Raw genomic sequence first — 13,993 nt, forward strand, 5'->3', positions numbered from 1 at the left:
ACAGCCTGCGCACATCCCATGGGATGGGAGTGGGGGTGTGAGAGCTACAGTAGAATCTCTGGGGCCGCAGCAAGTGTGATTTGAAAGCTCTCCAGAAGACTCAAATTACTCCCTGCCTTCCAGCATTCAGCTTCATAATTCTTTAGCGTTACAATAGGTCATTTATCATATTAGTTACTAAAGGCTGGTTAAAGAGGGCTTCTTTGAAAGTAAGTATATAGGGGCAAAAGGACTGAAGAAGAATCAGGAAAGGTCAGAGCTTTCCTGGAATGTGCATGTCCAGGATGACTTGCCCCCAGAATAAGGCTAAAGTTTTTTCCTCTGGGGGAGAGAACCTGGAAGGGAGGACAAGGGCACAAGGGAGAAATAATTGACAGCCTCTTTGGAGAGAAGGCCATGTCCCATCTCCTTGAGATGCAGTCCCAGCACCACCCCATCAAGGTAAGCCAGTGCAGAGAGCCCCCTTGAGGTGGTTTTCCTGTGTTAAGCACAGATAGGCCGTGACACTGCCCATCATACCGCTGAGGCAGAGGCTGAAGTCTCCCATTGCTGCCCCTTCGGTGCTGGGCCAATACAATTTCTAGTGGCTGCAGACATTGCAGGCGCTGTTCACTAGTGTATTTGGTTGTGCCCAGCCTTGGAACAGGGATCCCCGGAGAGGTGGTCTCTTTAATGGCATCTTAAATGGGAGTCTTAAATGGGAAATGGTAGGGAGAGGGGCAAGATCCCTCTTTTGCTCCTGCTGTAATCCTTGCTTACCTAATCAGCCTCCCGTCACTCCCTCATTCCCTCCCTCTCCCCCTCCCCCTTTCCCCCTTCCCCTCCCCCCTCCTCCCCTCCCTCTTTTCTCTCTCGCTCTCTTTTAATGCCTTTCTCACACTATCCCCTGATACTAGAACAGAGTAGGTGCTCATCCCTTTCTCTTCCTGTCTGAATGTCTCTTACACAAAACTCTGTGATCTAGCCAGCAAAGCCTGGCCTTCAGTGTCCTAAAGGGTGAAATAAAGCTACCATTACAGATGTTTGTTAGATTTATCCAATGAAATGCACAAGTGTGTGGCCTGAGTTTGGAACGGAATTAAATGGGAGAGAGGCAGAGGCACGTGACATACGCATTTTGCTGGTGATGATCTAGCAGCACAGCGTGGTTTTGCAGCCAATAATTTTCGTGGTCACTTCTTCATCCCTGGAGATTTTCAGACACTATATCATTTAAACCAGTATGTAGCTGTAATCAGCAAGAACTATGTGTTACATACTACTATCTAATACTCAGTTCACGTTAAAATGTCCCCAGTCATCTCAAAAATATCTTTTTACCTGTGGGATGTTTGAGTAAGAATCCAAAGTTCCCACAAGGAGGGCATTTGTTTCCCTGGCCGCTTAAATTTCACTAAATCTATAGCATGTTCACACTCCCCGTTTCTTTCTATGCCGTTTGTTTCTTGGAGAAATGAGGTCATTCGTCCTCTAGAATTTCCTCTTTCTGAGTTTTGTTGATGTTGTTTGACATTGTTTCCGGTAAATTGGTTACTTAGTTCTGGAAGCATGATTCCATTCAGGGCCAGTTTTTGGCAACAGCGTGTGCAGCCAGGCACTTCCTCCCGGATCCCATCAGGGCACACTCAGAGTCTGGCTGTCTCCCTTTAAGCCATGTTGATCAAGTCACCAGCTGTTCCGTTCCCCATCAGGATTTCTCATAACGCTTTTAGCAACTATTTTGCCCAGATACATTATTCTCATTGAGTTGTAAGCGGTACTTTTTCTGATTCAATCTTTCTCAGATTTCTCTCCTGAAAATCTCTCATGAAGAAGAAACTTCTTTCATTATCTCTTTGGTTATTTAACAAAAACTTGAGCATCTACCATGTGCCTGACCACTATTAAGCACAAAAAAATACTTTTTTACATTGATCTTACTCCTTAGTGTTTGCCTGTGACCTCCAAGCTGTTCATAGTCCAGCCGCAAACTTCCTATCTTCTCATCCCTCATCTCTAATTAAAAATCTAAGTGATAAGTTGCTCAAAGCTGCTCAGACAGCTTATAAATTAAGCCTACCTTTGGGTTCTCTTTGTCCAAATCCAACTCATCCTTTAAACACGATTCTTCCCTGAAGTCTTGCGCAGGAGCCGCCTTGCCTGTCTCTCATGGCGCATAAATATTGTGCTTATATACTGACATCTCACACAGGTGTATTTAACTGATACGCATCACTGGAGATCTTCTAGAGCTTTTCATATGCTAAGTTCCGCTTCTTCAATTGGATCCTAAGCTCCTTGAGACCTCTTAGTGGACTCAGTCTTATTCATTTAACAATAACATATTCCTCCCTGATATGTAAAATTTAGATACCATGAATCTTCTAATTCAGTATAGAATCCATATGGTAGGTTCCCAACATGTGGAATCCAAATGGTGCTGATAAGTAACATGAAATGTCACAAAGACAACAGGTCCTAGGAAGGCAAGCAATGGAAGGAAAGCCTCACAGTTTTTTCTTTTCAATGAGAGGTGCAGTTTGTAGTAACAGGCAGACCTGTAATTGAGTGGAGATTTGAAGATAACGTAGTATTTCATCTGGAGGATTTTTGTGAAAATTTATTTCTTTGAATCCAACCTAATCCTGAGCCCATGCTGATCCCAGTGTATATCCCTGGATTTTATGAAGTCAGTAAAATTATGGTAAATTTCTGTTGGCCAGAATGTCTTGGTCTTCTCCAGGATTCTGTCAAAATGGGATCCAGGGACTTCCCTGGTGGTGCAGTGGTTAAGAATCTGCCTGCCAATGCAGGGGACACAGCTTGGATCCCTCGTCTGGGAAAAGCCCACATGCTGCAGAGCAGCTAAGCCCTTGCACCACAACTACTGACCCTGTGCACCACAACTACTGATGCCCACACGCGCAGAGCCCATGCTCCACAACAAGAGAAGCCACCGCAGTGAGAAGCCTGCACACTACAACGAAGAATAGCCCCCGCTTGCCACAACTAGAGAAAGCCCGTGCGCAGCAACAAAGCCCCAACACAGTCAATAAATAAATAAATAAATAAATAAAATGTAAAACTAAATGCTGAATGAAGTACCTAAAATGACATCTCATTGTTTAGTTGGATAATCTAATCTGTTATTAAGCTAAATAAGTTTGTATTTAAAAAAAATAATGGAAACTGTTTTCTGATCAAATATCATATACTGCCATTTATCCCCTCTTTGTAATATGTGTGAAATACCTAAGAAATAAAATAAAAATTTTCTTCCTGAAGTCAGCTCACAAAATAGTTGAACCAACTTTGTGGTTTTTTGTTTTATCTTTTTATTGGGTCCCTTACGGAAATAGTAATATCTCTAGACAGATCTTCTCTTCAATAAAAGTCAGGACTGATTGACTGATGTTGGGAAATCTGGAATCTGGGAAAACATGAGATAAGATTCCAGATGCTCCATTAACTGGTGTTACAGGGGGTCATAAACTTGCCCTCCCTCCTGCAGGGGTGGGGCCCTACCTCAGCCTTCCTCTCTGAATCCGTGCACTTGCTAAATCATCCCCAGAAACGCATGGCTCTCAGGACTCAATCCAAGAGAGAGAACACAAGCATAAATTGTTTCCAGATGTTGTTCCATCTTTTTTTTTTAATTAGCCAAGATAGAAATTTCTCTGCCAACATAGTTTTTGCTTGTTTGCAACTTTGTAGTATCTATTAGGAAAAGGAAAAATCCCTCCTTGGTGCTCCAAATCACAAAAGAAAAATGTGAATTGGATGATATCTCTGTCAATCATCTTAGGTTTAAAAGAGGGAGGCGGGACACCTCTAGAAAGAGAAGCACAAGGAGCTTGACTCTGTGTTAATATTTGTCTGTCCATCCATGTAGTGGCAGGGACAGGAGTAGGAGGTATGGGGATCATCTATTTTATTTTATTTTATTATTTTATTTTATTTTATTTTATTGACCTTTATGTCAAAGAAGAAAGTCAATTCGCTAGCAGATTGTGGAAAAAGCAATTCCAGGAAATAGGATTAGTAATTAATGTTAGTTTGGGTGAAAATTCAAGCTGAGTTGAAAATCTCTTATGACTATTTCTCGGCTATTTGGACCTTGGCTATCTGGACCTTGGCTATTTATTCATTGCCTTATAAAAACAACTTGTTTATTAATTAGGATGTTTGGCAAAAGGGCCTCCCCTGTTCACTGGCCAAAAATTCACTCATTTAAGATTTCCCCAAAACATTAAAAAAGGCCCATCCAGCCACCTGCTCCTCCCTGAGTCTTGTTTCTCTGCTCACAGCTCCTAGGAACTTGCGGTGGCTGGACTGAGGGTCTGGAGGACTGGACACAATTGGGACAGAAGACGCCTCACTGTTGCTCACAAACTTTTTTTTTCCTTCTTTCACCCTTTTCTGAGGGATTCGAGTACTATTTGAGAGGAGGAAAGAAAGAGTCTAACGTTTTTATCAGTTTGACTTTGGTCTTGAAAGTCTTTGTACTCACTGCTCTGGTTTAGAGTATAATTAAGTATCTTGGGAGTTGAGGTGAGAGAGCCTAGCCCTTCTTCTAGAGGCTACTTAATTCTGCCCTTAAGACAGAGCCAAAGAGGGCTAATCAATTCCCAGAGATCTGTGCCTTTCATGTGCAAACCAAGCAATTCAGAGGTCCTACCCCAACCGCCTCCTTTATCTGGTCATCACATCCTGGGCCACATCCATCTGCCCCAATCACCCTACTGCCGGGCATAGAGCCCAGTGAAATTTCTCAGAGCAGCTAATCCTAAACCATGTACCTGCCTCACCCATTCCTTCCCATGGAAACCACAATAAAGGCTCTTGCCTGCACTTTGCTTTTGCCCCTTTTGCCTCCTGATTGACAGCTGCTTGGTGATGCAGTGTGCAGCTCCTCTTGGGATCTGTGAGTGTAAGAACCTATCTTTTCAATCACAATTATCTCTTGATCTGTTGGCCTTGTCATCCCTGAATTATAATAAAACTTACATTTAAAAACACCAAGTCAGGGACTTCTCTGCTGGTGCAGTGGTTAAGACTCTGCACTCCCAATGCAGGGGGCTCGGATTTGAGCCCCGGTCAGGGAACTAAATCCCACATGCATGCCGCAACTAAGCGTTCACATGCCACAACTAAGGAGCCCACGTGCTGCAACTAAGGAGCCTGCCTGCTGCAACTAAGACCCAGTGCAACCAAGTAAATAAATAAATAAATATTAAAAAAAAAAACAAAAAAAAAACAAAACCCAAAAAACACCAAGTCATGAGCTTGGGGTCTTCATCTTTTATAGGAGGGTTCATCTCCAAGGAGATGACTTAGAGAATTCATCTACACAGAGCAGACACCTATTTTAATGTACACAAAGTATCCCTGGAAATAATACACTGTGTAGGTCATTCCAACAGAAAATCATACATCTATAAATTATAAGCAAAACTTCTTTGATTCAAACCACCGCTTTTGAGGCCTTCTCTTCTGCCACTTGGGTATTAGCAGTGCCTCTTGCTTTAGTGGTCTCTCTAGAATTCAAGGCAAGTGCTGGCAGAGGTGTGGAAGGGAACGGGGGTCCTGTCCTCATCAAAAGTGGCAGAACCACGTCAGACCTCGGCTCTCGTGTGTTCTAACGCAGCCTGTGCGCTTCTCTGATTCATTGCCTTCTGAACAATTTCAGCTCTGAGGAAGGTCTGGGGAAACATTCTGACCTCCTTTTGCATATACCCTTCTCCAAATATTCTTCCCCCACGAGTACCCTGCATGCATTTCTGACCTGCCCCAATTTCCTTAGGATACAATTGTATTCTGTCCAACAACCTCCTCTACCACCTTTTGTCACTTTGCCATCAGTCACATTTAAATTTCTAAGATGAGATCTTAACACCCTGAAATGCTTTGGGAACAGGATTTTCAAAGATGAATATCAAACTTCCTTTGGGGCAGTTTCCTGGGGGGGATTAGGGAGGAATCAGTACCCTGTAGGCGCAAATGGGCCTGATTCTGCCCCGATGATTTTTTTTTTTTTCTAGTCAGGTCCACTTTGACTAAATCCGGTTTGGGGGGGGGGCGGTGCTTTTCCCTTAAGCTGGGCGCCTCTGGGGTATTTGTGACTCCCTGGCAGGGAGATCTTACCTCCCACTGTCAATATCCTAGAGGAGCTGGGTCAGGAACTTTCCCTTCCCTGCTTCCCTTCCCCAACTTCCCAGAGGCCAGGCTTTCTCCCTCGCAGTTTGGAAATTTCCCTAGCACACAGACCTTCTTCTTTTTCTCCTATGGTGAGGACTGATTGAGACACATATTTCTGCTGCCGATCACAACCTTTTTGCTAAAACAGGACCATTTCCCCCGAGTCTTGCAAGTGCCAGAAGAGCTTTGACACAGGAGTTTTTTCCCCTACTCCACCTTCTTTTGTGTATTTGCCCCTTTGGGGGGATTACTCTTCAATAGCTATAAGAGGCTGTCTTTGCATTTCCTTCTGGTGTTAACTTAAAATACTAATTACTTTAAAATTAATTTAAAATTAAGCAAATGATATTACAATAAATCAAATGATGATTGACTTAGGTTAACTTTGCATAAAAGTGACTAGTCTCTTTGGCAGTAAAGACACCCATAATCGATCAGATGGACTGATTCATCCTCACCAGGGTAGCTGGGCAGAGTTTCACAGCTTAGCAAGGTCTTGTCTCCCTGCTTCCCAGGACAAAATGTTCGTCACCTAAATATGTTGTTACCTCTAAATATACATTGCCATTGGCAGGCCTCTGGCTGTGTCTGCACCTGTTACAACGGGTAGGCAGACACTAGGACCCTGAGGAGCAAACAATATTTTACCACCAGCATTAAGGAGGTAGTGGGAGCACAGGTCCCAATGTGAAAGCCTGCAGAAGCTCAAGGCTCTAGAACCAGAATGGAAACAACTGGCACTCACTGCAGACTACGGGGATTCTGTGATTTTAGTGTGAATAAAAGTTGTAGAATGCACCACAATAACTTGGCCATTTTAACACTTTTACATTTATATGGGCTTTATTTATATTCAATGTGTGATATATTTTGAAGGAAAACAGGTGCAGTTACGCAGCACAAGTGGTAGCAAGAATCATTTTAGACATGGATTTAAGACTGAATGGCTCCAAATTATTTGCATAATTGAATTCCCAGGAATAAACTTCAATATGCAGCAAATAAGCAGTGTCTTAAGTAAATAGATGAAAAAAAACAAAAAACTAGACCCTGTTTGTTTTTGAAGAATTCCCATGGGAAAATCACAAGGCTATTAAATTCTGCGAGTAATTCTATTACACATAGTTATGTCACTCAGTGGCTAGATAAATATAAATTTACTGAGTGTGTTGGAGGGCACTTGAAGCAGGCACTTAAGATGATTATAAAACATTCCTTGTTCAGGATAGCTTTTTGTGTAGACAAATGGGCTTAAAAAATATCTTGCCAAAAGCTTGAATTCTTGCAGCCACAGAGAAAGACTCCGTTTTGTCCTTCTTTTTGCAATGTGCTTAACGTGGGCCCTTACAGACATTTTCTTTTACTCTTAACCAGTATTTGCCTTATCTATATTTTAAGTGATTTTTATTTTAATGATTTTTATTTTTAATGTTAGTTTTTAGAGTTTACACTTCTTTTTTCTTTCTTCTTTTTTTAGGGTACAAAGCCGACATTTCCTGTTACAGGATTACTCAAACATCAGAAAAAATAAATATCTGTAGTAGAAATTGACTTAGAGTGTTTAAGTAATCATGTAATCAGTGGAGGCCACATCTGCATAGTAGTAAGAGTCTTGTGCTTTTGGTGATTATAATTTTAAATACTTCAACGCTGTTAACAGTTTAACAATTTTTTCTGCCATTTGTTTCATCGCAAGATATTCAATCATCCAAAACAACTTCATCTATGTGATCTTTGACCTTTTATCCTTACTCAATTAAATTCTTAAAGGGACTTTTTTTAAACATCTTAAATGTCAGTGTTGAACCTCCATTGAGAGAAAATCAAGGCACAGATTGTCATCACATTATTCAGTATGATGCTTTTGATCTTTTGCAGGAAGTTCTTTTTTCTCCCTTCATCTGAAAGCCTTAACATTTTCTACAGAAGGGATACTGCACAAACCCTGTGCTCACTTGCCAGCTTTCAGATGAATGAGAGCGCTAATGATTTAGTGAAAGCAATAATGGTTTCAGAACGAACAAGGAAGGGCTACTGGAAGAACAAGAAATCTCAGGAAAAGGAAAAAAAAAAAGCCCATGAAAAAAAGTAGGAAAGAAAGAAAGGAAGGAAGGAAGAAGGGAAAGAAAAAAGGAAAGAAAAGTAAAAAAGTAGATGTGGCTTCTAGAGCAGTTGTTTTTGATGTTGTTCTATTTGTTCTTTAGCAAAACACAATCCGGAAAAAAATACACACAAACAAGTATCAGGGAAAAGAAAATAAATGCACTTGAAAGATAGGGAAGAAAGCAAAACTGTTTAAAAGTTTGTTAATTCATCATTCGGATTTTTCTCCCTATAAAATTAAAAGAGTCTCACACTAGTCTATTTTGTTTTATCAACTTTAGTGCTAAAGAGAAAATCAGCTTTTTTCCTTATTTAAAAGATTTCTGTGTAATCTTTCTAGTAAAAACTGTAGGAAAATACCATGCACTTCTGTTTTAAAATCTCTTATCAAAATAAAAGTGACTATCCAAATCTCAAAGTATTATGTTCTTAACATTCAAGAATATGGAAACAGGGAGAAATAAACGGTGAGGGATATTTTGAACCTATGGATAATATTTTCTAGGAATTCCTATGTCATTACCATGTAATAATGGAATCAATTCTAGGAAAAAATCTTACGGAAACATATTAACCTTTGAATTAATATCAAAGAAAGTCCCACTATAGTCTGTTTTCACAAATGACCATTGCATTGACCTTGAAAATGTTTGTAACGGGCAAGTTCACCTAGAATTATGTTTTTTGGGTCTTTTTTTTTTTTTTTTTAAGAAATGAGATGTTTGGTTGTTTTTTATGCCCGTCAGCTTGTGTATGTGTGTGTGTGTGTGTGTGTGTGTGTGAGAGAGAGAGAGAGAGAGAGAGAGAGAGAGATAAGAGTAGTATTTATAGTTTCCAGCCAAATTATACATTCCTAAGACTTGACAAGTTGGACTGCTGAATATTTGAGTCCCATTCATTTGCTGTATGGTGACAGAAGACACCTGTTTATTGTTGCTATCATGGCGAGAAAAAAAATGAAAGTTTCAAAGAACCAAAATGTGCTTGTTTTCAAATTAATACAATTGCATAAATTGCTAATTTGTAAATCACTTGCATTTTTAAAAATATTTTTCTTATTTTTCCTATTCAAGGACTAAGTCGGTCTCTAAGTTAATACTAAATCGTTTCAAAACAGTAGCTGAAATCAAATTTCCAACTTTTAAAATCTAAACGTCATTACATTTCACTCAGTTATTGTTATTCTAACATTTCTCAGTTGGGGGCTATTTTAACCCTTAGCACTGATGTGTATGAGGAAAGGCTGAGGTTTTTATACATGTTTTCATTTTAACATTGACTTTGAGGTTGGTACCTTGGAAAACAACTAGCGGTAACATGACTTGATAGATGCTCTTGTTGCTTTCAGAACCGAATCCCTTCATGTTGAGCCCAGAGTCAATCCTCTTGTCACAAGTGCTCTGCAATAGCATGGAAGCAGAATTCGACCTGACCTTTCCTCATATCTTTCACACATTGTGATGCTTGTGTGCCTCAGAATGTGCAACTTCTGGAGGTGCTGATCGTATTAAAGAACTAGAACAAGAGTTTAGGTGTTATGTCCCGTTCTTGGAATAAAGTGGGCCCGTCTTCCATCAAGAGGAAAAGAAATCTGCAGGGCCACCCTCATGTCTGCAATGTATTTTCTCTGTGGGTTTGCGAAGGATGATTCTCTTAAATTACTGTTTTGAAATCTTTTGTCTTAGATCTGTGTTCAGAATGATCTGTAACATGTGGGGTTCCTTAGATGGAGAAGAGTAGATTCTACTGCTGGTACTCTAGAGAGATTTTTAAATTATATTTTATAGATGGGCCTGGTGTGTTCTCCATCTGGGAGAGAAACTAATACAAATCTTGATCCACTTAGTCCAAAAAGTCACATTTGACTGCAACCTGCCCGAGGGCAGGGAGAGTAGCTTGGTTTCCATGGAATCTCTCTAAGTGGCAAATCCCAGGGGCACATTGGTAAACATGAACTGAGGGAATTAACTGAAGTAAATAAAACCATCATTACAACACACTTAGGTATTTTAATGCTTCATGGTTCATATGCCAGGTGAGTCACTAATGCTTAATATTAAGTTTTGTGTTTTCTGTTTACTATGCAATGTCAGCAAGACCTTGTTTTCATTGGAGTCAAAAGTTTCTCAGTATCTAAGAAGCTATTACTGCTTACATCCTGTCCTCTTTGGAAAGTTATTTTATGTATTTATTCTGATAGTACCAGAATAATTCTCTAAAAACAAAGTATTGAAACTAAGGGTCTGTCTTATTGCACAACAAAGCATTGTGTCTAATGCTTTTTTCCATTAAAAGAGTTTTTAATTAAATGTTAAGCCACATATTAAGAACATAGATACTAAGAAAATGATGCAGAAATCCACATTTACACTTAAGAAAGCTATACCTGCCTATTTCCCACAGACTCTCTTTTTTTTTTTCCACAGGGAGGAAAGGAAGGAAGAAAAAGAGAAGAGGGAGAGAGAGAAAGATGGGCAGAGAGGGAGAGATTTTTCTTTGTCATGAAAGGACGTTTCTGTATTATATAAGCTCTCCAATTTATCTAAAGTCATCTCATTAGAACAACTCATTGTGGACAGAAATGTGGTATGAAACCAACCTGGCCCAAAGGCTCAAAGTAGACGTCTTGTAATGATGCTTCACTGATAACATATTCAATGACAGAGACCCCTAAGGCGGCATGACAGTCAGACTTGGAAGCATCTTAACAACTACCATGAAGTCAATTGAGAGTACTTGCTCTAACAGTCTACACACACTGAATCCAATGCTAAGTAGTAAAAAGTCCACACCCTATGTGAAGTTGCCTAAGTCACGTTCATTCCTATGCATGTTACGAGGGAGTCAAAGAAGTAGCCAAGCATCTACCAGAAGGCAAAGCAAAGGAAAAGGGGATCATTAAGAAAGTATTAATGTTTATTTGATAAGTGATCTCCCGGGTTATACAGTACTTTCTATTTATATAAACCCTTTGGGGGACCTTTGAGTTGTAGGTGACATTTGTATATTCCCCAATGGAAGGAGACTGCAGTCTCTACTCTATCCTTTAAAAGACTGTGAATGTCAAGTGCAGAGCTGCCCCAAAGGAGAGAGGCAAGTATTGGATACTTTTGGCCTCTCTCCCAGCACCAGTGTAGCTTCCTTTTTTCAATCAAGAGATGGTTGGTGCTCATAGACACCAGGTTGGAAGCGCCTGTATGACCTGAGGAGAAGTTGGCCTTTTAAACATCTCCATCGTCTCAACATTCCCTTGTGGAAACCAGGATGTCCAGCTTGACCAGATTATAACTAGAAATGAAAAGGGGGTCCGAGGCAGCACTTGAGGGTTAGTCTTTAGGTCAGGTTCTTTTTCTCCTGACCTTATTTTCATTTGAAATACATTTGCTAGCTTTGGGAAGATTGGTCTGATAGTTTCCCTTTCCAATTGAAAAGTCTCCTATTTGGTGAAAGCACATTTCTTAGACAATGAGAGGCTTGACGAACAAGCTCACTCAGGTTCCTTGGTTTTTAACACTGTAAGCAGTATTACAAATTATATTTTTAGATACTGAGATGGGCCACACTGCATCAGTTCACTGAACTGAAAATGCCAGAGAATGAAGTTTTCTTTTTTGATCAAAGAAGAATATGTTTGGGCACGTCCCTGGTGGTCCAGTGGTTAGGACTGCCCACGGCAGGGGGCAAGATCCTGCACGCTGTGCGGTGTGGCAGAAGAAGAAGAAGGACGAGGAGGAGGAGGGGGAGGGGGGAGGAGGAGGAGGAGAAGGAGAAGGAGAAGAAGAAGGAGAAGAAGGAGAAGAAGAAGAACAATGATGCTGGCCACCTCTACAATCCTCTATGAAATGATGGCTGAAGGGATTCCCATGGTTTGGACCAGGTGCTGATTAGAAAGCTAATAAAATATCTTCTGGACAATTTAAGTTTTGGACCTTGTTGTGTGATGCTGTTGTGAGGGTTAAACTCATGGGTCATCGACAAAGTGTTCTTTTATTCTATAAAGTATGTGAAAGAGTCACTTTGGTGAAACATATGTTAATAAATACCACTTTCTCCCCTTACCATCAGAATGAAATTTCTCCTGATCATTTGTGGGTTCAATACTGCAAACATCTAGGCTCAGTTCTTAAAGAACATTGTCTTGTAAATGCGAATCTAATTCTATGGCATTTCTCCATCATCAAAATGTCACCAACCCTCTCATTTCCCACAAATGAGCACCAATAAGGTATTATCATGCAAGAAGTCTCACTATTGCTCTTCAACAACCTTCTCCAGACCTAACATATTCTTTGGTTTAATTTAAAATTAAATAAGCAAATGAAACAAGACAGGTCCGACGAAGATGAGGAACAAATACAATTGGCTGAATTACTTTCTCTCTGTCTTTCCTTCTACTCCCTCTCAAGTGGGAAAAAGGTGACTTGTGGGTTGAGCTACCCTTGGTCATAATTCCATGTGTCTTCGCCTATTAGAAAACTTGTCACAATAAACTGTGTGCTTATCATTCTTAGAGACTACCAATTAAAACCTTTTTAGTAATAAACTGTTATACAATGAATAAACAATGTGATAATTGCACCTTCAAGGTTGATACTAATATAGCAACAGTAGACTCCTCGTAAACTTCTGAAGGAGTCTGTTAGCACCGTTGAATAAGTTCATCTCTACTGTGTGCAGAGAAAATGCCTAAGACGAGACGTACATTCCTCGCGTGCATCTCTGGCTCTGCGTACGTGTGGATACCATACTTGATGCCTTCTGGGCAAGAGGAAAGATGTGGTCTGTCGTCTGAATTTGTCCTTTGATGCTTGAACGAGTAGACAAAATGTAAATCAAAGTTCACTAGTACAGTCAGGTCCTCTGAGCAGCTTTGTCACGGAAGTCCCCAATTCTCTGCCGTTGACAGAAGCATTGGGTTTCTCCCGTCTTTTCCTGGGCACTTGAGGAAAAGGCTGAATTCCACCTGCGGCCGTCAAACCTCTGAGCTGTCGCTGTGGTGGCCCCGCGGGGGCATCATGGGCTCGGTGCTGCCAGAGCCCTTGGGGGCGTCCCTCCTCCTGGTGCTCTTCTTGCCCTGGCGCATCATCACTGCGAGGGCAGCGAGGCAGACGGCGAGGAGCCCTACCGCGATGCCTCCCACCACCGTGACCAGGCTGACCTCAGTGCCGGGACTGTCGGGCTCGCGGGGGAGGACGCCGTCAGGAGGAACCCTCCCCTGGGGCATCTGCTTCCTGCCGCGGCGCTCCAGGGCGATGTGCTGGATGTTCGTTCCTCGGCTGTGTTCAGCCCCGATGTCCCACGCCAGCGGGGGTGTGCTCCTGATCTCCCTCTTCTTCCGGCTCTTGGTAGTTGCCTGGGGCCTCCCTTTGCTCACCAGGGAGTGGTACTGGTGCTCCACGCTCCTTTTGCCAATGCCTCGGTTGGCGTTGTCCTTTGATCTTACTGTGTAGATGGTGTGTATGTACCATTCTCGACCCAGAGTGACCTAGAGAACACAAATCATTAGAAAATTAAATCCTATGCCAACCTAAAAATTCATGACTCTTTGCAAGAGAAACTCATGGCAGAGATTATAAATAATGATTTAATTCAATCTGAAGAATTAATATACTTAATATTTTTATGTGTGTAGTACGCACAAGGCTTTGCGTAAAGTGCTCTATAAAATATTCTGTGCGGGCTTCCTAGGTGGCGCAGTGGTTAAGAATCCGCC

The 13,993-nt window shown here is 41.2% G+C and overlaps 1 protein-coding gene across 1 annotated transcript in view; it reads right to left on the reverse strand.

The window, feature by feature from the left end:
- Positions 1-12,749: 12,749 nt before the first annotated feature.
- FREM2 (FRAS1 related extracellular matrix 2) overlaps positions 12,750-13,993 on the reverse strand; it is a 147,334-nt gene continuing 146,090 nt past the window's right edge. Inside the window, exon 24 of the mRNA XM_057707553.1 lies at positions 12,750-13,765. Coding sequence (XP_057563536.1) covers positions 13,253-13,765 — 513 coding nt within the window. The 3' untranslated portion in view covers positions 12,750-13,252. The remainder of the gene's footprint in view (positions 13,766-13,993) is intronic.

The sequence above is a fragment of the Hippopotamus amphibius genome, chromosome 14, assembly GCF_030028045.1.
Source record: "Hippopotamus amphibius kiboko isolate mHipAmp2 chromosome 14, mHipAmp2.hap2, whole genome shotgun sequence".
NCBI classification, from domain to species: domain Eukaryota; kingdom Metazoa; phylum Chordata; class Mammalia; order Artiodactyla; family Hippopotamidae; genus Hippopotamus; species Hippopotamus amphibius.